Here is a 23,861-nt window from a genome sequence, read left to right as displayed (position 1 = left end):
TTGCCTGGTGACATCACTCCTCCTTCCTCCAACGAGGTGTGAGAATGTCCTTGGTTCCCAAGAGAAATTATCATATTTTGGCTACAGAATCCCAACGATCTCAAATCCCCCTCCCTATCCCTCAGCTCCACTGGAGCTGTCAAAAATGGCTTCAGGGTTGACACTCAATTTATGACCGTTCACTAAGCAACAATTCGAAGCTATGACAGCACTGGAATAAAGTGACTTATGCCTGGTCCTTGCACTTATGACTGCTGCTCCATCCCTGTAGTCATGCGACCATGATCCCGCTGCTTGGCAACCAGCTCACAATTGTGACCAGTTGCAGCATCCTGTGGTCTTCTGGTCACCATTTGTGACCTTCCCTGCCAGACTCTGGCAAGGAAGTCAAGGGGGAACCTGGCAGGAAGTCACAAGTTTCAGTCGTGATGTCTCGCTTCCTACCTAAACACTATTAACAACAAATTTTCTGATCTTTATTGGTCATAATTCGAGGACCACCTGTAAATCAATGAGCCAGAAAGGGGAATGTCTCTATTAGCAATTCTGAGGCTCTTTAAGTGTCTGTGGGCCTGGTTTCCAAATAGCAATAGCAATAGCAGTTAGACTTATATACCGCTTCATAGGGCTTTCAGCCCTCTCTAAGCGGTTTACAGAGTCAGCATATTGCCCCCACAGTCGGGGTCCTCATGTGCCTTCATTTCTTTCAACACAGTTCCTCCAGAGTTCTCACCTGAGCAGACCCACCTAGTGCAAGCTGTGGAGCATGGCTCTGCCCAGTTGCCCCTTTTGGTTTCTGCCAGTCCTCCTGAGATTACTTATCGCTGGAGTTTCCTTGGAGAGATGATCTTAACAGGTGGGTCTCACACCTTAGGATGAAATCCAAAGGAACGAGAACTTGGGTAAGATAAGAATTGGTGGATATCTTCTACCTGCTGCATTCTATAAAATAACCCACTGGCCCACATCCTATATTATTTATTATTTATTTATTAGTTTGCCACACATGTACAAGGTAGCTGGTATAAGTATGAACATGGACATGAACAAAGGAAATGAATTCAAATAAATGGAGACAGTAGGACAGGGACGGTAGGCACGCTGGTGCGCTTTTGCACGCTCCCATTTATGGACCTCTTATGAATGGGGTGTCAGGCCTGCATTTATATTTCTTTTAGAATTTTGGCCTGCCACACATTCTCTTATTTCATTATGCTGTTTCTTTAAGTATAGTCAATGGGAGGTGGGATTAGAAGGAGTTGGATTTTGGAATGTATTGTTTTTCATTCTTTGCTAGAAGCCAAGGTCATCCTTTGTCTCCGCACTTTCACACCTGACCGGAAGAAGCTGGGCATGGACGCCAGCATGGAAGAAGGAGATTGGACCATGTGATGGATTGTGGGTGTGGGGACAAGATCATGAACTTTTAACTGGGTGGGATTCTGATGTAACTTCCAGAGTTGGGATCCCCATAGCTATGTGCCAACATGCCTGCTTTATTAAATTGGAACTTTAAGCATAGTTTTGCCTTCGGTTCTGATTTGATTCTACATGGTATTTGGAACGCTGACATGGGGTGAGCTCCATGGTAGACAGTTTGAGATTGAAGCTGTGAGGGTATGAGGATGTAACAATGGAGTCAGGTAGAGTATTCCAGGTGTTGACCACTCTGTTGGCCAAGTCGTATTTTCTGCAAGTGCCTTACCTTGAGTTTGTATCAATTGTTTGCCCATGTATTATTGAGGTTGAAGCTGAAGTAGTCATTGACAGGTAGGATGTTGTAGCAGACAATTTTGTGTACTATGCTTAGGGCCGACCAGAAGCGGCGCAGTTCCAGATTGTCCAAGTCCAAAATTTTGAGCCTGGTGGCGTAAGGGATTCTATTGTGAGTAGAGGAGTGGAGGACTCTTCTTGTGAAATGCCTCTGGACCTGCTCGATCGTATTAATGTCCAATATACAGTGTGGATTACAGGCAGATGATCTGTATTCGAGAATAGGTCTGGCAAAGGTTTTCTATGCCTGAGTTAGCAGTACAATGTTGCGGGAGAAGAAGCTTCGAAAATAGGCCTGCTCTTTGCTTTTTAAAAATGCACATACTAATGGCTAAGCTGCGTTTAACGTCCTGTCGACTTAGACTGACTGGGAGACCACGGAGGGAGAAGGAGACAATGGGGACAGGAACAAATGAGAAGCATAAGCTTTTAGTTCTCTTTATGTCAGTCTTCTCGATTCAATTCCATCCAGGAAGGAAGATAGAAGGTTTGTGTCAAGCATTTTGAAAGGATTGGAAGGAAAAGAAAAAGAATCGGGTGTTAAGAGTGGAGCCATTAAAAAAGAGCCAGTGGGTCTTGAGACAGTCAAGATAAGTGGTGGACTGGAAGAAGGAAAGGGATCCGCAGAGATAAATCAAGATATGGAGGTAGAATATCCAGGAGGAGCCAAGATAATAGAATAGGACTGAGCCTTTGGGAACTCAAAAAAACCAGGCTGGACTGGGGGTAAACAGGAGTGGGATTCTACCGGTTCGTACCGGTTCGAGCAAACCGTTTCGCTCCGACGATCAGCTGGGCTTGCCCACCCACCCCTGAGCTTTACTGACCCATATCTTCTTAATTGAGTCACACGACAGAGTGGATTTCTGCACCTCAGCCGTTTTCCTCCCCAGCAGTAACAAAGAAGGTAAGCTTTCTCAAAACTGCACACACACGTGAAGCGAGCGATCACTGAACCGGTTGTTAAACCGGTAGGATCCCATCTCTGGGGGTAAACAACCAGATAGGATAGGGAAAAATCCAAATTCTATTACACTAATTTGATGTAAGCGTACTGTATTTAATGTTTGCTCTTCCTGGTGGACAACATTTGGAGACCTGATGGTGTCCCGGGGTGTCAATCTAGTGCATCTTTGCCATAAAGCATTGTAAATGCATTAAACTGGAAGTGTTGAATTTGTATTTACTAACAAAGAAAGGGAGACTAGTGTAGATCTATTTTAAGCTATTTAGCTCTCATCAGCTAGCGATACCCTTCTGGGATTCGAACCTAGGCTACTTGCATATTAGGTAGATGTATCAACCTCTAAGACACGGGCTCTCCTTGCTTTGTAGGCTATACCAGGAGCTTATGCAGGCAGTCACTTCCGCAACAAACTATTTTTGTTGCGAAAGTGACTGCCTGTGAAGGCTCCTGGATTGGGCTGAAATGTGAAAGCAGAAGCAGTATGCTCCGTCCCATATTTGAGTAGATCAGGTTGCCCTGGTAGATCAGTCTGGTGAGAAAAAACATTTATTAAATGGCAGGTTTCTTACTCTTGGATTTTCTTTCTGTTGTTCCTTTCGGTGTCAAAGGTCTTCACATTAATGAAATAAAAAAATGGAGATTACCAGTGTGTGAACTATGCAGGATCCTGAACCCATTGGTGTGAGAGATCAGAATCAGAATACAGCTGGAAGGGACCTTGGAGGTCTTCTAATCCAGCTTTTCTTAAAAAACTCCAGTGATGAAGCACTCATGATTTCTGAAGGCAATCTGTTCCACTGAATATTTGTTCTCACTCTCAGGAAGTTTCTCCTTAATTGCGGGATGGAATTAAGAATTAGGATGGTAGCAAACCTGATGCAGAAGAACACTTGAACATTGAATCATTGACCACGGTTGGATTGACCCATGAAATCCCCCCCCATCCTTGCCCTGGTGCTCCAAGTGCTTGTTTCTTTGTGGAGATTGACTTGTGATGGATTGTCTCTGTCATAGAGGGTTCCCCACGCTACCACCTGCGGGATGGTGGATCTCTGGAGATCTGGAATGTGACTCGAGCTGATGCTGGCAAATACAGGATCCACTGTGAGAACGAAGAAGGACAAAATGAAACTACTATCACTCTTAACGTGCATTGTAAGTAACAGGTTCAGAGGAATATATATTCCCTGTCTTCCTACATTTATATAGACTCAAGAAAGAAAGATTTGATTGAACCCATCCTTTCTGAAGCTGGTTCCATCCAGATGTGTTGGGCCAACTTATATCAGGTCCAGCCATAATGGCTAGTGGCCAGGCATTATGGGAATTTTGCCCCAACATTTCTTGAAGGACTCAGATTGAAGAAGGATGGAGTTCTTTTCCCATGTCCCACTCAATTTTACTTTTTACAGTTTCTTCTAAGATGCTTTATGTCAGGAGTGTCAAACTCAATTTCATTGAGGGCTGCATCAGGGTTGTGTTTGACCTTGGAGGACTGGGAGATGGGCATTGTCATGGTGGGTGTGACATGGGACTCATGTTGGGGGCATCGGTGGTGACCAACTGCTAAAGCAGGACTTCCATGAGACCCTCACTCACTCTCATTATAATCTTCCTTCCTTCCTTCCTTCCTTCCTTCTTTTTCCTTCCCTCTTCATTCTCCTTTCTTCCCCTCTTTCATTTTTCCTTCCTTGCTCTCTTCCCATCTTTTTCTTTTTCTTTGTCTTTCCTCTTTTCCTTCCTCCTTTCCTGTCCTTTCTTGCACTGTCAAATGCAAAAGGGGAAACATTTCTCCTTTTGTTTTGCTTTTAATTTGCTTTGATCGTCCTCTGCCAGCGAAAACAGAGCTCCATTTACACTGGCAGAGGCACAATGGGATGGTCCTTTGCTGTTTCCAGGCCAGCTCCATGGGCCAGGTCTAAGCATCCCGTGGGCCGGATACAGCCCGAAGGCCTTCAGTTTGACACCCCTGGTTTATTTAACCAACTGGCTTGCATTATGAGGATCCTTACATTGGGCAAGAGGTTGGACTAGAAACCCTCCAGGTTCATTCCAGCCCTAGGAGGCTATGATTTAGCAACATCACATGTTGAGGCCAGTGCCTAGTCACCATCTTTCTCAGGTTTCTCAGGCGCGGGTCTGATCTGTGTGACTTTGCCTAGTTAACACAACCGAATGTGTTTACTTAATCTGCATAATACATTAAGCATTATACTCACACAGGCACCTCCAGCTAAAACTAAAATTAATGGGAGAGCTTAGCATGTTGTAGAAATGCAGCTGTCAAATCATTAACGCAGCTTGAACGGACAACTGTGTGAACCGAGTTATGCTTTTTTCCTCTCTCTCTCTCTCTCTCTTTGCAAACAGATTCACCCTCCATCCGCAGCATTGCAGATCCAACCTACGTGGACCTGGGGGACGCCGCCGAAATTGTGTGCCAGGCTGATGCCAACCCTCTACCAAATTTCCAGTGGAGGTGGCTGGTAAAGTTATAGGGCTAAGCCAGGAGAAAGCAGGGGAAGGATTGGCACTGATTCTGTATGCCAACTCTATAGCGGTGAGCCAGCAGGAGAACGTTTCTAACTCCAATTAAAACAGAAAATGGATGCAAATGTGGCCATGCCAAGCGAGATGACCTTTTTTTTCCAGCCTCCTTTACAACTTGATGGCTAATAATGGTTCTTTAATGGCCGTTGACAACTAAAAAAAATACTTCCTTTAAATGCTTTGGTAATGTAGCTCCTAACAATCAGACATATTGCACGGACTAGGGTGAGCCAGACATAAAAGAGTAAGAATGAGCTTTGCGTTTAACGGGCTGGCAGGAATCTTGCATTACTCCAAGATTATGAGGCTGTTTTGCAGGAGCGGATTGCTTCTTTAGAGACTGGCATTATGTGGTTGGTGGTTTTGCTCCACTTTACTCAATACATAAAGGTAAATAAGAGTTGGGGATTATTATTTTTTTTGCAGCCCAAAAGGTTCTTGGATAATCTTCCAGGAGGGCTATGTGCCAGTAGTAAATGGTGCCAAAGACAAGCGTAGGAAAATAAAAGGAAAGCCACACACCTCTACAGGCAGATGTAAGATGTGCTCGGTGTAGAAGAAGCCAGGGGGCTGGACCGAGGGACGGGGGTGGGTGGATGTGTGGGCAATCTGCAATAAAGAGAGTTCTTAATTACAGGTGATCCTCGGTTTACAATCATTTACATACAATAAGAACCGTGGTGACGCAGTGGTTAAAATGTAGTATTGCAGGCTAATTCTGCTGACTGCCAGCAGTTCGATTCTCACTGGCTCAAGATTTGACTCGGCCTTCCACCCCTCTCTAAGCGGTTTACAGAGTCAGCCTCTTGCCCCCAACATCTGGGTCCTCACTTTACCGGCCTCAGAAGGATGGAAGGCTGAATCGACCTTGAGCCCGGTGAGATTCGAACTGCCAAATTGCAGGCAGCAGAAATAGCCTGCAGTACTGCATTCTAACCACTGCACCGCACTGCACTGCTCGATGGGAAAGGGTCTCCAGCTGCTGGTTGTATGGCTTAATAATACAATCTTCCTGTTATTCTGGCCTCTTATGTAGGGCGATTTGGAGCGCAGCCTGGAAGATTTGGGTTTTAAACTATTGTCTGAAGGGTTGTTGGCCACCCTGCAGATCCAGGCAGCCCAACGAACACATGCTGGAGTTTATGAGTGTCAAGTAGATAATGGCATCTCCCCAGCAGCCAAAAGCAGTGCTCGTCTGATTGTGCGATGTAAGTATTGACGCTAGTCAACCTCTAATATGTCCTAGACTTGAAGACTCCTTTAAAATCCAACGTTTTACTTGTCATAATTGCTTGTCGCCCACCCCTGGTGTGTTTCTCTGAGCCCCTCGATGTCATCCCTTCCTTTGCTTTTCTTCTCAGCCAGCAGCTTACACATGCAACACAAGTTTAACCCAGGGGTGGGTTGCTACAGGTTCGCCTGGGTTCGGCAGAACCCGTAGCTAAAGTTATGACTAGTTCGGAGAACCTGCAAATCCCAGCCCTGGCTGGCCTTGCCCAGCCTCTGCAGCCTTCCCACTCCCTCCTCCCCTCCCAGGAGTCCCCACGCGGCCCATTTTGGATGTGAGGTAAGTGCAGGGCCCACGCGGAGGCTCAGGGAGGGAGAAAAAATGGGCCTTCTGGAAGTTCCAGAAGGTTGGAACCAGGCCCATTTCTAGCCTCCAGAAGACCTCCGGAGTCCAGAGGAGGTAGTTTTTGCCCTATATTACAGAAGTGAGAATACCCCCTCACATTTTGTAAATATTTAAGTATATCTTGCCAGCAGTTTAGACATTAATGGCTGTATGCTCCGTTATTTTGAGGGGATAGCACACTTATATAGTGATATACATTGTATACTCACTACTTTGCATTGCAGCCAAGGTTCATTTCTTCAGTGTTGTCACATGAAAAGATATACTTAAATATTTACAAAATGTGAGGGGGTGTACTCACTTCTGTGACGTGCTGCTGGGGAAGGTGAAAACGCCCCCCCGTCCCTCCCGCTTTGGTGCAGGAGGCTGACTAGGCATCATGGCTCTGCCCACCCAGCAACCAGGCAGAGAACCCATTGCTGATATTTTGGAAGCCCACCCCTGCTTTAACCACACATCTCCCTTTCACTCTAGATCCGCCAGAAATCATCAAGGGCCCCGGGCAGAGGAAAGTGGCAGCTTCCGGTGATGGAAGAAGCCAAGCTGCGCTTCAGTGCAGTGCTCAGGGTGTGCCCACTGTGCTCTTCAGCTGGGCCAAAAATGGGGTCTCCCTCGATCTCCAAAGTCCCAGGTGAGATTCCCCATCAGGCGGTGAAGTAGTAATAATAATGAAGAGTTGACTTTGACTTTGGATGACTGCACTGACACAACCGTACAGGGGGATCGTGAACACAACGGGGACCGGAATTTCCATTGCTAAGCAAGGGCGTTGTTAAGTGAGACACACCCAATTTTACAATATATTTTTGCCATGGTTGTTAAGTGAATGGCGGCACTTGCAAAGTGAATCATGCAATGAATGAATCTGGCTCCCCCTGATGCTTTGCTTGTCGGAAGCTGGTTGGGTAGGTCGCAAATGACAATCCCGTTAACCCAGGACATTGCAACCATTGCAAATCCGTCTGAATTTTGATCATGGGACCATGGGGATACAGCAAGGATTGTAAGTATGAGGACCAGTTGCAGGCCAATCATTTTTCAGTTGCCTCATAGCTTTGAGTGGTTGCTAAGTAAATGATTATTTACTTAGAAAGAGCCGAGGTGGCACAGTGGTTAAAGGCAGCACTGCAGGCTACTTCAGCTGACTGCAGTTCTGCAGTTCTGCTGTTCAAATCTCACCGGCTCAGGGTTGACTCAGCCTTCCATCCTTCTGAGGTGGGTAAAATGAGGACCCGGATTGTTGTTGGGGGCAATATACTGACTCTGTAAACCGCTTAGAGAGGGCTGAAAGTCTAACTGTTATTGCTACTGCTATTATAAATCAAGAATTACCTCCTCGTAAATGGTTCTCCCAGTTCAGGCATGGTGCTCTGCTTTCCCACCAAGTCAAGCGTGACTCTGAGCTGAAACAACACTGGCTGAGTGCTAGATACCCGTTGAGCATCCTAAGAGCCACAGTGGCGCAGTGGTCAGAGTGCAGGCTACTTCTGCTGCCTGCCTGCTGCCTGCAATTTAGCAGTTCGAATCTCACCAGGCTCAAGGTTGACTCAGCCTTCCATTCTTCTGGGGTGGGTAAAATGAGGACCCAGATTGTTGGGGGCAAGAGGCTGACTCTGTAAACCAATTAGAGAGGGCTGTAAAAGCATTGTGAAGAGGTATCTAAGTGCTATTGCTATAGTTATTAGCATCTAAGTCAGGGGTGTCAAACTCAAGGTCTGGGGGCCGAATCTGGCCCACGGGGTGCTTAGGTCTGGCTCACGGGGCTGCCCTAGAAACAGCAAAGGACCTGCCCGCGGTGCCTCTGCCAGCAAAAATGGAGCTCGGGAAGGCCACGTGGGACCCTCCCGAGCTCCGTTTTTGCTGGCAGAGGATTGCAGGAGGCCGTTGCAGCCGAAAATGGAGCTCAGGAGCCCGTTTTCGCTGGCAGAGTGCTTTGGCCACCTCAGGCACGTCCGAAACGAGTGACATCAAGCTGGCCATGCCCACCTGGCTCCCCGAGGTCAAATACAACCCTGATGCGGCCCTCAATGAAATCGAGCTTGACACCCCTGATCTAAGCAGTGAATTTTATGGAGGTCAGCCTGCAGCACCCCAAGTCTTATCTCCTGGTCCCTTATCAGCTTCATTTTGGTTCTTGCCCATGCGGCTCTGCAGGGGACAGAACAAGAAAGCTCGAATATATTGCCGTGTCGCAATGCCAAGCACATAACTTATGGACTTGCATCCGACATTGGGACACAACTAGGAAAGCCTGTTGTGATGCATGTTTTATCATTTTTTGGGGTCATGATGGTTTCTATGAAATATCTGTGTTACTGTCCGATGGATTCTTTTTTATTGCATTTCCGCAAGTCAAATACGATTTGATTTCAGTGAGGATGTAAGGGCAGGAATTTATATGTAAGTAAGCGGCTCTGTAAATCATCTGCTGTGTCTCCCATCTCTCTTCATCAAACTAAGTTTCCCTGCCTTGGAAAAAGGGGAGTGGAAGTTAGTTGTTGCTTACAGACATTCCCAAACATTTGCACTCAGCTTGCAAAGGCTTAACTCCTTTTTGGGCAAATGGGGGGTGTGGGGTGGGGAAGGGGATTAAGCACCTCATAGGAGTTGAATGCTTATAATATTCTGCTCAGTTCTATTTGGAATTAAATTTGTAACTTAAAAGTTGTTCCAACGTGGCTGGGCTCCAACCTAAGCCAGCTGAAGTTTGATAATCAGTTTGGCACTCGTTTGGATTCAGTTTAGTTCCAGTTGAATTGGGGAAATCTTACAAATGCCTTTTTATCTGCAAGAGAAGAATGGGGAATGGAACGAATCAATATGGTGAATTTGCTATATTTAAATGTCAGAAATCACACACAAAAATAGATATGATGCTGAAAAGATTTGCCTACTTTTTCCCAATATCTGTTTCCCTCTCCCCCCTCTCCTCCCCTCTCCTCCACTCTTTCCTCTCCTCCCCTTCCCTCTTTCCTCTCCTCTCCTCTTTCCTCTCCTCCCCTCTTCCCCCCTCTCCTTCTCCTCTCCACCTATCCTCCGCGAGCTGCACTGGTTACCGATCAAGTCTCCGGATACGCTTCAAGGTGCTAGTCGTAACATATAAAGCCCTTCATGGTATTGGATCTGGGTACTTGAGAGACCGCCTGCTGCCAATTACCTCCCACAGACCCATTAGATCACACAGGGTTGGCCTCCTCCGGGTTCCACCTACTAGCCAATGCCATCTGGCTACTACCCGGGGGAAGGCCTTCTCTGTGGCAGCTCCGGCCCTCTGGAACGAACTCCCCGCAGGGATTCGGACCCTCACCTCTCTCCAGGCCTTCCGAAAAGCCATTAAAACCTGGTTTTGCCGGCAGGCCTGGGGTTGATGAGTTCCCTCCCCTCTCGACTTGTATGGTTGCGTGACTCTTGCTTATTTTAATTATCTGTATTTCGTTGTATGTTCCCCCTTTTCCCCTTTTTGAATTGTTCGCCGCCCTGAGTCCTTCCCGGAGAAAGGCGGCATACAAATAATAAAATTCAATTCAATTCAATTCACTTCTTCTCCTTCTCTTCCTGTCCTTGTCCCCTCGCCTCACCCTCTCCCTCCTCTCCTTGCTTCCTCTCCTTCTCCTCCCCTCCCCTCCTTGCTCCCTCTCCTCTCTCCTCCTCTCTTCCCATATCCTTCTCTCCCCTCCCGCCTGGATTTCTCTTGTTTCTCAGTTTGTCACCGCATTTTTATTTATCAAATATTTAAGGACGACTGAGCCGCACCACATTTATGACACAATTCATGATATTATCTTTCCCCAGGTATAGTGTGGTCACAAGCTACGAGGATTCTTTACACACCAGCACCTTAACCATTGCCAATGTGAGCGCAATGCTTGACTATGCCATCTTCACCTGCACGGCCAACAATGATCTGGGCACAGATGCCTTTGACATCCAGCTACTTAGCACAAGTAAGGAGCAGCTGGAAACCTGGATGTCCATCTGGTGAAGTTTGAAGATCAAAAAAAATCCTTGTACCATTTGAATTAACTTGAGCTACTTTGATCATTTCTTGCCAGGTCGTCCTGACCCACCAACAGGGTTCAAAGTTGTCAGTGTAGCTCATAATTGGTTGGCTTTGGAGTGGATCCCAGGTTTTGATGGAGGCCTGCAGCAAAGCTTTCGTGTCAGGTAGGGCTCATGGAGATAAAAGTCCCATCTGTCAACACAGGTGCTTTAAATCCACTGTACCTCTTATGCAGTGGTGGGTTTCAAATTTTTTTAGAACCTCTTCTGTAGGTTTGGCTTGTTTTGTGGGAGTGGCTTGCCAGCCATGTGACTGGGTGGGTGTGGCCAACTTGTAAAATGTGGTAAAACTCACTTAACAACGCTCTTGCTTAGCAACCAAAATGTTGGCTCAGAAACTCTGGCATTGGAAGCACACAAGTCTTAAAGCCGTCAAGTTACAAGACCCTTGCACCCCTAACCCTTTAGAAAAAAAAACCCAGGGGTGTTCAAACTTGACAGCTTTAAGACTTGTGGACTTCAACTCCCAGAATTTCTCCCCTCACTTTTCATCTTGATGATGTGTGGACGGGCGGGGGGAGGGAGCTGGAACCGGTTCTAAATGGCACTGTAGATTTGTGGAACCTCTTCTACAGGTGTGGAAACAATAAAGAATTTAGCTTGGAAGAATTATCACATGTCATTCTTGGTTTTCGACCTGACCCTTTGCCAGTTCTAAACAGGAACCCAACCTGCTCTCATGGTTCCATATAGGAATTCTTGGGAACTGCTATTGCTTGGTTAAATTGTTGTTCTTAGGAACTCTGACAAAGGGTCAGGCCCAAAACCAAGAATGACATGTGATAATTCTTCCAAGCTAAATTCTTTATTGTTTCCACACCTGTAGACAGAATCTTGCCGGACTAAGCACTCTGCTATCCTCATTTACCATATTCTCTGTGAACTGTTAGGATGGGAATGTCTTTGCCCTCTTTCTCACACATATCAAAACATCAGACTGAGTTTTCTCTTATTCCTGTACAATGCACTCCCTCCCTCCTGGGAATCCAGCCTACTTACATTCCGTCACACTCGGCAACTTTTAAGAAGTGTGATCTTGAATTTTCAGAATTCTGGGAATTGAACTCCACACACCTTAAAGATACCGAGGTTGAGAAACACTTGTCCTAGTGAACAAGCTTTGCTTTATATTGTGCATGAAATAAGTATATTCATATAATAACTCTGGAATGATTCCCCCACCCACCCCGAGAGTTGTGTGATAGCAATAGAAACAGCACTTAGGCTTAGATACTGCTTTACAGTGCTTTACAGCCCTCTCTAAGCGGTTTACAAAGCCAGCCAGTTGCCCCCAACAATCTGGGTCCTCATTTTACCCACCTCGGAAAGACGGAAGGCGGAATCCACCTGGAGCCTGGCAAGATTTGAACTGACAAATTGCAGGCAGCCGGCAGGCAGCAGAAGTAGCCTGCAGTACTGCACTCTAACCATTGTGCCACTGTGGCTCATCCCATCCTTGTACTGCTCTAGAAGTCATTGAAGGTCCTGGCTTTAGGGTCCCCATGACCACAAAACCCCTTTCTGTTTTGTTCTATTTTGTTTTGATCCGTTTTGGTTTAGTTTTGATATCTTGGTCTTCCTATCCATCATATATGCATGTTTCTTTTAGTTGCAATGCTACCCAGAGTTGCTTTGGAGCTGGATGGCCTACGGTGAAATATATAAAGACGTACTGAAATGTCCTTGCCATCAAGTGACACACGTAGACTTGACATTTAGGCAAAACAATTAGGGAAAATACAGTTAGAAAAAGAGACAATGTCAGCGCAGAAACAGATGGAATTTATTAATTTGAATAATCCACATTCAGAAATTATCCATGCTTCCGAGATGTAGACGGATTAGGCAGTGTGGGCCCGATGCCCCTTCATGTCACACATTACGTGTTTAATGAATTTGTTCTTCTCAGCAGCTTTTATCTCCACTTCCTTTCACTCAGATATCATTGGCCTGGGGCTCCCAGCTTCCTCTACATTGACGTCTTTCCACCGCAATCTCCAACTTTTACACTGACTGGCCTGCAGCCAAACACCCCCTATAATGTCTCTGTCAATGCACGCAATGCTCTTGGGGAGAGTGATTTCGCAGATGGGGGTGCGGGGCTGAGCATCACCACAGAAGGTAGGGGACTTCAAGGTAATCCAGATCAGAAACGCGACAATGAATCCTAGCTCTATCTTTGTTGCAAATTTATATTGATAAGGTAAAGGTTCTCCCGCACACCCGCGCTAGTCGTTTCCAGCTCTAGGGGGCAGTGCACATCTCCGTTTCTAAGCCGAAGAGCCAGCGCTGTCCAAAGACATCTCCGTGGTCATGTGGCCGGCATGACTAAACGCCGAAGGCGCATGGAACGCTGTTACCTTCTCACCAAAATGGTCCCTATTTTTCTACGTGCTTTCAAACGGCTAGTTTGGCAGAAGCTGGGACAAGTAACCGGAGCTCACTCCATTACGCGGTGCTAGGGATTCGAACTGCTGAACTGCTGACCTTTCTGATAAACAAGCTCAGCGTCTTAGCCACTGAGTCACCGCATCCCTATATTGATAGATCCTTGCAAATCTGAAAAAGGAGGGGAAAGTCCCTTTTGAAACACTTTCCACACCCTCCCTCCTCCTGTGGGCTTAGACATCTCTTGCATGACAGTTGTCTAGTCTGCAGCTCTTCTTCCTGTCTTCCAAGGTCATCCACCTGTACCATTACAGGAACAAGAGCAGAGCCCAGCAGAGGAGCATGTGGGGCATACTTATATTTTAAGGAGCAAAAAAAAGGCAGCGATTGTATAATAGATATAGTGCTGGATATGGACTCTAGAGATCCAGCTCTGAAGCAGAATTGGGTTGAACATTTCATTCGGCTGAGTATGATTTAGGCACACAAGGAATTTATCTCCGGTACAGAAGCACTCGGTGCACTAGCAAGGCAACAAAGAAAACAATAACACCAATAAAAAGGGGGAATGTAAAAATACTAATAAAAGGAATAAATAATAAGATTACAGCCACATTCTATGGGTTGCTATATACATACACATTAGACCAGTGTTTCTCAACCTTAGCAACTTGAAGATGTCCGGACTTCAACTCCCAGAATTCCCCAGCCAGCGAATGCGTGCAGTGCACGCGTGGATGAGCATGGACGCGCACAGTGCACGCATGCGTACTAGCGTCTGTGCGATGCTCCAGCTGCTCCTGGAGGATCGCGCAGGCGCTGTATGCATCCTGCGCATGCGTGGAAGTGCAGAACTCGTCAAAACTGGGTAAGGAGCGCGGGCGCGCGGGTGGACCCTTCGCCGTTCCCGGAAGTTACTTACTTCCGGGTTCGCCGACCAACCGGTTCGCAGGGACCGCCGCGAACCGGTTGAAACCCACCCCTGATATGGTGCCTGCGCGACACTCCACCGAGAAGCTGGAGCGTCACAGAGGCTTGTGGAAGTGTCGCAGGCAAGTATGACGCATGCGCGCACCTAGTACCTCCATGTGGGTGACACCAGGGCTGTTCCATCCAGAACCCACCACTGAACACAATGCGGAGATAAGACAATCAGTCAGGTGGAGTGATGGAAGTGTTGTTGAATTGGCAATAGAGAGGCCCAGTTTCTAGACTGTTCTCATCAACATAAGCTCCCTGGGTGATTTGGAACCAGGCTGTCCCTCTCAGCCCAACTCCCCTCACAGGGTTGTTATTGTGGGAAAAATAGGAGAAAGAAAGAGCCAGTTTGGTCTAGTGGTTAAGGCTCCAAGGAGGAGGCAGTGAGTTCTAGTCCTCCCTTAGCCCTCCCTTAGCCTCCCTTAGCCTCCCTTAGAAAACTAAGTGGGCAAATTGTTTTCTCTCAGTCTCAGTGTATTTCTCCTCATAGGATTGTTGTGAGGAAAATAGGAGGACGATTGTGTGTTGCGGGATACAAACACACAAACAAATTAGATATGTTCTCTTCCTTGAGTCGTTTATAAAAAAAATAAAATGAAGGCAGGATATAAATAAATTAATTTTAAAAAACCAAGAGCACATGTGGTGTAAAGGTGAAATCCTGACCAGAAGTAGGGGAGACGTAGCTCTAGTTTACACTCAGTCATGGAAACTCACTGAGTAACTTGGTCCATGGGCCAAAATCATTCTTCTCAGCTCTACTTATTTCACGGGGTTATTCTTGTAGGGAAAAGCAGGAGGGAGGAACCACATGGTCACACGGAGGAGGTGGTTATATAAACTTGTTTTCACAATACTGAAAACTTCAGGGGCGAAAAAAAAAATCCACATTGTTTGAGTAATTGGTGAATGTTCCTTGCACTTTCTGTTCATTTCCCCTAAAGGCACAAGATTCTGTTTATGCTTTCTGAGCCTTCCTATAAGGAAGTAAAAAAAGGGAAGTGAAACTAAAAAAAAAAAAGTGTACCAAGAAGCATAGCACAGTGAGCCCAATCTTTTTATCAGCCAACTTGTCTGCTAACCGATGCTGTTAGAATTTGAATAATACCCTGTCATAATTTTCCATATTTCTTTCCAGAGAGAATAGAAATACCAGTTGACAAGGAGCCGGAGATTCCCTTCTCATCCGAACCAGGTGATCTATTCTCTTTAAATCCTGCTGTCTTTTATGATAAATATGGCCATGGTATTTTGGTTAACATAGCCGCTATTTTTATTAGTCCCTGCTATTAGATTAGAAGGTAGATGTGGGAGCCGTTGATGCTTCTTCTTACGCTGTAAATACTTGCTGATTTCGTATTGTCAAAAAATACCAAAGCTGTCCATGCTACTCCATTTGATAAGCTGGGGGCATTATTTATAGATGCCCACAATATTTGTGAGTGATGCAATAGGTTGCAAGTAATACCCCCGTAGCAAAGTAAGCCTACCTTTTACATTCCTGTTCTCTTTTTCTCTACTTGTGACACTCTGGAATGACAAGGCTGGATGGATAGGAAAAAAATGGGTGAAATCGAGGAGTCCATCATCACCTATTTAACTATATCTCGTCTAATTAAAAGAAGGACCAGGGGTGACATGGTAGCAGTCTTCCAATATCTGGGGGGGGGGCACAGAGAAGAGGGGGTCAAGCTATTCTCCAAAGCACCTCAAGGCACGACAAGAAGCAAAGGACGGAAACTCATCAAGGAGTGAAGCAACCTGGAATTAAGGAGAAATTTCCTGACAGTGAGAAGAATTAATCAGTGGAGCAAATTGCCTTCAGAATAGCAATAGCAATAGCAGTTAGACTTATATACCGCTTTATAGGGCTTTCAGCCCTCTCTAAGCGGTTTACAGAGTCAGCATATCGCCCCCACAATCTGGGTCCTCATTTTACCCACCTCGGAAGGATGGAAGGCTGAGTCAACCTTGAGCCGGTGAGATTTGAACAGCCGAACTGCAGAACTGCAGTCAGCTGAAGTAGCCTGCAGTGCTGCATTTAACCACTGCGCCACCTCGGCTCTCTTGGAAAGCCATTGGTCTGAAATGGTATAGGGTTTCCTGCCTGAGCAGGGGGTTGGACTAAAAGACCTCCAAGGTCCCTTCCCTTATTCTGTACTCTGTATGAACTCCGAGGCAGGTAAATTCCTCAAAGAACAATTTTATTGGAGATAAGGTATTGGCACAGACCGGTGAAAAATGACTCTGAATGTTCCTGCAGTTTTCACCTAATTAAAAGTAAAAGTCTTTCCCCCTTTCCCAAAGTCACATGGTCCAATCAAGGCCTGGTGCCTGGTAACTTGACTCCTCCTCTCTCCGACCACCTGTGGGAATGGCCTTGGTTCCCAGGAGAAAGTATTTTGTTTTGGCTACAAAACCCCAGCTATCCTCATTTCCCACCCCTCCCTATTCCTCAGCTCCAGTGTGGCAACACTGAAGCCTCAAAATGGCCTTGATTAGGTCAGCTTCAGGGTTGACATTAAGTTAAATTTGTGTATGGACTGTTAAGTCTATCCCCGTTAGGAGACTAGAGTTGTGCAGCAGAAGTTAGTAACAAATGTGTCGCTGAACAGTCACTCACAGCCACCGAAGGTAAAACAAAGAATAGCTTTACTTGCGTAACAAAAATAGGATAAATAGTCTCCAAAACAGACTATAAGTAGTCTTGTAGTATATAAACAGTCTATTTACAATACGTTGAAGTTACAGTTGCTCAACTCAAAATTCACCATGTAGACAGGTAACTACTATACAGACTAGCCACCATCCAATACACGATCTTCTCCCCAAATACTAAGCACATACAGTAACAGTCAGTAACTATCAGGAACAACAGTAGAACCAGTAGAATCAGTAAAACTCAGGAAACATCAAGAACATCAAGGAGCATCAGGGAGAACTCCCTACTAGTTCCTACTTCCTTATATGGCTGCTTAAAGCCATAGCATCCAATTCCCTCTCTCTAGCATTTAAAGTAACACATACATTTGTTACAATCATGGCTTATGCTTATACATATACATTGTCGAGCCAAGACTAGGGTTACATCCCTAACATTCTCCCCTCTTGGGTTGTCAATGTATTTAGGCAAAACTTCACATTCCTAATACATAGTCATCACGTCATTATAACACAACACTATAACACACTAGTGGAATCCTGTCCTGAACAGAAAGTTGGACTAGGTGATCTCCAAAGTCTCTTCCCGTGCTGACATCAGAGGTGGTATTCTACTGGTTCGGTCCAGTTTGCCCAAACTGGTAGTGAAAATTGCAGGTGGCACCTGTCAGCCTCTACTTTGCTTGCTTGTAATCGGCTGCCATAGTAATGGGGAGGGCAGGAGCTTATGGTATTTGGGGGAGGGGGGAATTGCTAGGTGCTGGAGGAGTTATCATGAAGGGAGTTTTGTTCTCACCATCTTCTGCGTATGCTGATGGCTCCTGTTTGGGCTTGGTCAAGGTCAACTGTCTCTGCATACCAACTGAATGAGGCCACTTGAAGATGCACCCCACATGACACCTTTGGGAGTTGCAGATTGGACATTGGGTTGGGGTAACTGGTGGGGGGAGGAGGGTTCTAGGCAAATGTTTGATATGTGCACGTTCGCGCCTTTTTGCTCCAGATCTCGCTTCACTTTAGCTGTTTTCATTTCATCTCCAGTAAAAGTACCTTTATCTCTATTCAAATGGAGTTGGGGTTTTTTCTTTCTTGGATACTGAATGAGGTACACCTGACATGGCCCCACCCACCTGCTCCGGCTCTATGGCATCTCATTTAGGCCCCCCTCCCCCCCAAAAAGGGTGCTCACTCACATTTGCGAACCGATAGGGAACGTAAGTGAATACCACCCTTAGCTGACACATTGCAATTCTATGAGAATAAGGGGGTTGATGCTGGGTTCTTTTCTTATTTGTGGCAAAAATGATAAGAGGGAAGAAAGCTCATTTTATCGGCTTTGACTTTTCAAATCTTTCTTCCCCTAGAAAGTTCCATCTTGCCACTTCCCGTTGTTGTGCTCCTCGGTGGTCTAGGAGGATTTCTGCTCGTTTCCAACTTGTTTTTGCTTGGCTGCCTCGTCTTCAGAAAGAGAACTCAGACTCCCAAAGGTAAGCATAGATCATCACTTATAACTAGGTCACCGGTCAGGGGAAATTCCAATAATCTGCTCTGCTTTTTCTCTCTCACCAGAAAAAAAAAAAAAGATCGTTCTATGCAGATAAAGAAATCCTTTCGTCTCTTCTGTTTTGCTATAATTGTCTTTTTTGCTTGTTTTTCCTTCTAACAGGAGACGGGATTGAAGGATCAGCCAGGTGAGCCTAACTGGACAAGAGGGCAAGACACCGTGGGATTAAGTGTATAACTTGGGGATGCTTCCTTTTCTCTTCCTTTCTCATATTGATGCATCTAATGTTGAATAATTTGAAAAACTGACATTGTCAGTCATACAGAGATGCGGGTCAATTTCCTTGGTAACTGAGAGACGCTTCCTAAATTCATCACTGTGCTATAACCCAGCCTGGTGGTTCATTGCAGGGGGAAAGTGAGGTTTGGGAACAGCTACACGGTGAGCAAATGGCTGAAGGTTGGTGGACAACCAGCACAGCTGGAGGGGTCCAGTTCAGAGGTAAGTGCATCTATCTGGTCAAGGGGACGGTGGGTGCAACACCTGAGGGATCACAATAGTTGCCAAGCAAGGTGGCAGAACAACAACTGTTTATTTGTTAAGCAGCAGAGAAGCTAATACTGTTTTCAGAATGCAGAGAAATTGGATGCTGATAGTCCTCAACATACAACCATTTGTTTAGTGACTGTTTGAAGTTACAGCAGCACTGAAGAAAGGGATTTACAACCAGTCCGTGCACTTAACAACCAACACAGTCATATGATCCAGGCAACTGGCATGGATTTACGACAGTTGCAAAATCCCAGGATCATGTGATCAGTGATGGGTTTCACTTATTTTTGCCACCGGTTCGCAGCGCATGTGCATGCTCGCTTTATGCATATGTGCCTTCCGTGCATGAACCCGTCCTTCCACCCATGTGCTTTGCTCACACGTGCGCCTTCCGGGCATGCACCCAGCCTCAAAAACGTGGCTAAATAGGACGGCATAGAGCCAAGGTGGGCCCACCCGCGATCTCCGCTACCGGTTCGCCTGAACTGGTCCAAACCGGTTGAATGCCACATGATCACCATTTGTGATCTTCCCAGCCAGCATCCAACAAAAAAAAAAACAAAAAAAACCCCAAAACATCAATGGGAAAAGCCTGATTCACTTAATGACTGCAGTTATTATATATGTAAAATCAAGGGACGCGGTGGGTCAGTTGCTAAGACGCTGAGCTTGTCGATCAGAAAGGTCAGCAATTTGGCAGTTCGAATCTCTAATGCCGCATAACGGAGTGAGCTCCCGTTACTTGTCCCTGCTTCTGCCAACCTAGCAGTTCAAAAGCATGTAAAAAAATGCAAGTAGAAAAATAGGAACCCACTTTGGTGGGAAGGTAACAGTGTTCCATGTGTATTTAATCATGCTGGCCACATGAACATGGAGCCGTCTTCGGACAGCGCTGGCTCTTCGGCTTTGAAACGGAGATGAGCACCGCCCCCTACAGTCGGGAATGACTAGCACACATGTGCAAGGGGAACCTTTACCTTTTATATGTAAAATTGGGCACCATTCATTCAGCCTTGCTTAGCAATGGGAATGTTGGTCCCAACTGTACTCATAAGTTGAGGACGACCTGTAAGTGTGCGGGAAGCATAAAACTTACTTAGTAGAGAAAAAAAAATTCCCTGTCTCATTTTTTTATTCCCCAAAGCTTTTTGAAACTTGCTTTTTCCTCCCAAGGAAACTTAAGTCAAAGCAGCTGGTTTTACTCAGTTGCTTCCTCTACTCAACGTCAAGATTGCATCCTTTGGAAATGAGGGTACATTTTGCTGTGCCTTTGGGTTCAGTCCATCTCACAGAGTCCCAGCGTTCTCTTTACTGTATCAGTGAATCCAATTTCAGCAAGAGAGAGAAATTATGTCAGCTGGAGAAGATTAGTCGAACTGACTCACTCAGCCTCCATCATAATGCGACTTAAGAGTGTATTGTTACAATTTTGGAGAGTGGGTGGGATTGGGGGTTGCTATGGAGCAAAAAAAAAAAAAAAAAAAAAAAAAACTTGGGGAAACTATAGGGAAGTCCCCAGGAGCACTTAAGAGAATCTTTTGCCTCTGTCTGGAAAACTTTATGCAGCTCTGCTTCTGTTTCTTATTAGCTGAAAAGGGTTGGGTCTAATGAGAAGTCCTAGACATCTGATCCTTTTTTCAAAAATAGAGAGCATGATTCTGACATTTTGAGAGAATCAGCCTATTTGAAAGCATCTCATTTATCAATCATTTTAGGCGGAGGGGATGAGAGTTTCTCTAGCAGAAGGCGAAGGGCTGGAAATTGTAGTTCACTTCTCCTGGAAGAGATTGGGGGGGGGGGCAGACTTAGATATACACATGTTGGTTGGTTGGTGAGATGGTTGGATGGTTAGTTGGTTGATTGGGTGGCAGTGGTGGGTTCCGGATCCTGTTGCAACCGGTACGGTGTAATAGGGCCCAGCATCCGCCACATGAACGCGTGCAGTGTGTGCATGCGTGCTTACCTCCTCCGAACACTCCGCAACATCTCCATGGGGCTCCAGCTGCTCGGTGGAGCATTGCACAGGTACTGTACACTCCATGCGCATCAGTGGTGGGATTCAGCCAGTTCGCACCTATTCGGGAGAACCAGTTGGTAACTTTCTAAGCAGTTTGGAGAACCGGTTGTTGGAAGAAATCTCCTTTTGTTTTTTTTCCACTTTACAGGGCTAATCCTGTAAGGAAGGCAGGAAGGAAACATTCTAGTGTTGTTTCTAGCCTAATCTTTATTGCCCTGCTTACAGAAATTGCTTCTTGGTTAACCCTTATTACATTGTAACAGCTAAGGCGAAGTGCCCATCAATATGAGTGACGTTGAGTTGCCATACCCACCCAGTCACATGACCATTGAGTCTCGCCTATCCAGCTGGTCATTAGGGCAGAGAACCAGTCGTTAAATTATTTGAATCCCACCACTAATGCGCATGTGCAGAAGCGCCAAAGAGCTCAAATATAGATAAGGATGGTGGGCAGGTGGGCAGGCCCTCCGGAGCACCATTCTGGAATGGTACTCGGTGCTCCCGGCAGGCACCGGTACGCCTGTACTGGGGCATACCTCCTGAGCCGAGGTGGCGCAGTGGTTAGGGTGCAGTACTGCAGGCCACTTCAGCTGACTGTTATCTGCAGTTCAGCGGTTCTAATCTCACTGGCTCAAGGTTGACTCAGCCTTCCATCCTTCCGAGGTGGGTGAAATGAGGACCCAGACTGTGTGGGCGATATGCTGACTCTGTAAACCGCTTAGAGAGGGCTGAAAGCCCTATGAAGCGGTATATAAGTCTACCTGCTATTGCTATTGCTATTGCAACCCACCCCTGGTGGTGGGTGGATGAGTGGATGGATGGGTGTGTGGGAGGATGGATGCCATAAATAGGGGGCACATCCAAGGCCTGCGGGAAAGTATTTTAAAAAGATTTAAGTAAGATAGGGTTTGTAAACGTCACAAAGGGAAGGGGGATACTGTTCCAAAGGGTAGGATCACCTCCTGGGTCCTGCTAGTAGTACTGTTTAATCAGAATTCATGGGATATGCTGGTACTGAAGGAGACAGAGAGATCCTCCAAAAGCTAATCCCAATGTTAATATAAGTCCTTATAAATAATAACTAATGCATTGAATTGCATCCAGAAGTTGACTGGTAATCAGTGCAGGTCATACATGATATTATATAGGCTTAGGGACACTTCTCCATTACTGCTCACATTGTCCCATTCTGGACTAAAGGTAGTGTCTGAATGGTTTTCAAGGCCAGATTTTTCCCCTTTGTTGTTGACATTGTTGGCTGGCTCTCTCTCTCCAGGGCAGTTCTACTAAGACATCAGCCGCTGTCTCTACAGCCACCACTGAGTCTAGTGTTACAGGTAGGTAAGAGCTGAGAACATTTCCCTCCTCCTCTTCGTTCCAGCCCCAATCCCACATTCAGGCTCATCCTTTGAATGTTTTGAGGGCAAAACTGTTGTCCGAAGGGAAACTTGTGCTTTCTTTGCAGATCCCAACATCTCACTTCCTTGGATGGGCCCTCAAGAGCATCATGAATACGAGGAGGTAGGAGGTCCTAGGAGATTGGAGGACATGGGACCCCTGTATGATGAATGGAACCCCAACGATGAACCATGGATTAATGAATATTCAGTGAGTACCTTGAGAGGAAGGGGGATTCTGAGATAGTCCTGTTGTGTTGCACTCTGTGGTCCCTGATCAAAGGTATGGTAGGTTGCCTTATCAATGGAGTTTTGTGGATGGATACTTTAGCGGAAGTATTTAATCACTGGAACAGCTTGTCTCCAGAAGTTGTGAATGCTCCAACACTGTAAGTTTTTAAGGAGATATTGAACATCCATTTGTCTGAAATGGTATAGGGCTTCCTGCCTAGGCACGGGGTTGGACTAGAAGACCTCCAAGGTCCCTTCCAACTTTGTCATTCTATTCTATTCTATTCTATTCTATTCTATTCTATTCTATTCTATTCTATTCCATTCCATTCCATTCAATTCTCCTCTCCATTCCATTCTCCTCTCCATTCCATTCCATTCCATTCTCCTCTCCATTCCATTCTCCATTCCATTCCATTCTCCTCGCCATTCCATTCTCTATTCCATTATCCTCTCCATTCCATTCCAGTCCATTCCAGTCCATATTCCATTCCATTCCATATTCATCTCCTTCCCTCCCCTCTACCTTAATCCTTTTAAAATAACATGGAATCTTATCAGATCTTATTCTTTGTGTTTAGCATGTCTACCAAGGATTTGGAAGATGGCCAGCTGCCTCCACAAAGACAGCACCAATCTATGACTCGGTAGCAAACTATCTCCCCCTGGATACAGAGCTGCCTTTTGAACAACAAGGGGAGCTGGTCTAAGTAACCTGCTCGATGCTTCTCTGACCCACCATCCAAGATTGCGTTGTCTCCTGGTAACTCTTAATTCCTTCTTTTTATGCTACATTCCTTATCCATGTAGAGATGCTAAGTCCAGTGGTGTGGTCTTTGGATGGGTTCACACAATATCAATAACACTTAAGACTTACATACCGCTTCACAGTGCTTTTACAGCCCTCTCTAAGTGGTTTACAGAGTCAGCCTATTGCCCCCACAATCTGGGTCCTCATTTTAACCACCTCGGAAGGATGGAAGGCTGAGTCAAAGTTCAGCTTGGTGAGATTTGAACTGCCAAATTGCAGGCAGCCGGCAGAAGTATCCTGCAGTACTGCACTCTGTACACCACAGCGCACCACTCACAATATAACTAAGCCTGGATTAGCGAGATACAATTCCTGAGGTTGCCAAAAAATGCTGTGCTCA

At 45.9% G+C, this 23,861-nt stretch overlaps 1 protein-coding gene across 1 annotated transcript in view; it reads left to right on the top strand.

The window, feature by feature from the left end:
• NPHS1 (NPHS1 adhesion molecule, nephrin) overlaps nucleotides 1–23,563 on the top strand; it is a 53,668-nt gene extending 30,105 nt beyond the window's left edge. The window contains exons 16-30 of the mRNA XM_032227730.1: nucleotides 716–856; nucleotides 3,755–3,895; nucleotides 5,111–5,226; nucleotides 6,327–6,498; nucleotides 7,398–7,554; nucleotides 10,716–10,867; nucleotides 10,976–11,087; nucleotides 12,922–13,103; nucleotides 15,460–15,543; nucleotides 18,374–18,496; nucleotides 18,676–18,700; nucleotides 18,924–19,014; nucleotides 22,359–22,419; nucleotides 22,548–22,690; nucleotides 23,292–23,563. Coding sequence (XP_032083621.1) covers nucleotides 716–856; nucleotides 3,755–3,895; nucleotides 5,111–5,226; nucleotides 6,327–6,498; nucleotides 7,398–7,554; nucleotides 10,716–10,867; nucleotides 10,976–11,087; nucleotides 12,922–13,103; nucleotides 15,460–15,543; nucleotides 18,374–18,496; nucleotides 18,676–18,700; nucleotides 18,924–19,014; nucleotides 22,359–22,419; nucleotides 22,548–22,690; nucleotides 23,292–23,420 — 1,829 coding nt within the window. The 3' untranslated portion in view covers nucleotides 23,421–23,563. The remainder of the gene's footprint in view (nucleotides 1–715; nucleotides 857–3,754; nucleotides 3,896–5,110; nucleotides 5,227–6,326; nucleotides 6,499–7,397; nucleotides 7,555–10,715; nucleotides 10,868–10,975; nucleotides 11,088–12,921; nucleotides 13,104–15,459; nucleotides 15,544–18,373; nucleotides 18,497–18,675; nucleotides 18,701–18,923; nucleotides 19,015–22,358; nucleotides 22,420–22,547; nucleotides 22,691–23,291) is intronic.
• Nucleotides 23,564–23,861: the final 298 nt, after the last annotated feature.

Source organism: Thamnophis elegans, chromosome 12 (genome assembly GCF_009769535.1).
Source record: "Thamnophis elegans isolate rThaEle1 chromosome 12, rThaEle1.pri, whole genome shotgun sequence".
NCBI classification, from domain to species: Eukaryota; Metazoa; Chordata; class Lepidosauria; order Squamata; family Colubridae; genus Thamnophis; species Thamnophis elegans.
The sequence above is the reverse complement of the archived record's forward strand: the minus strand, read 5'-3'. Positions and strand labels throughout refer to the sequence as shown.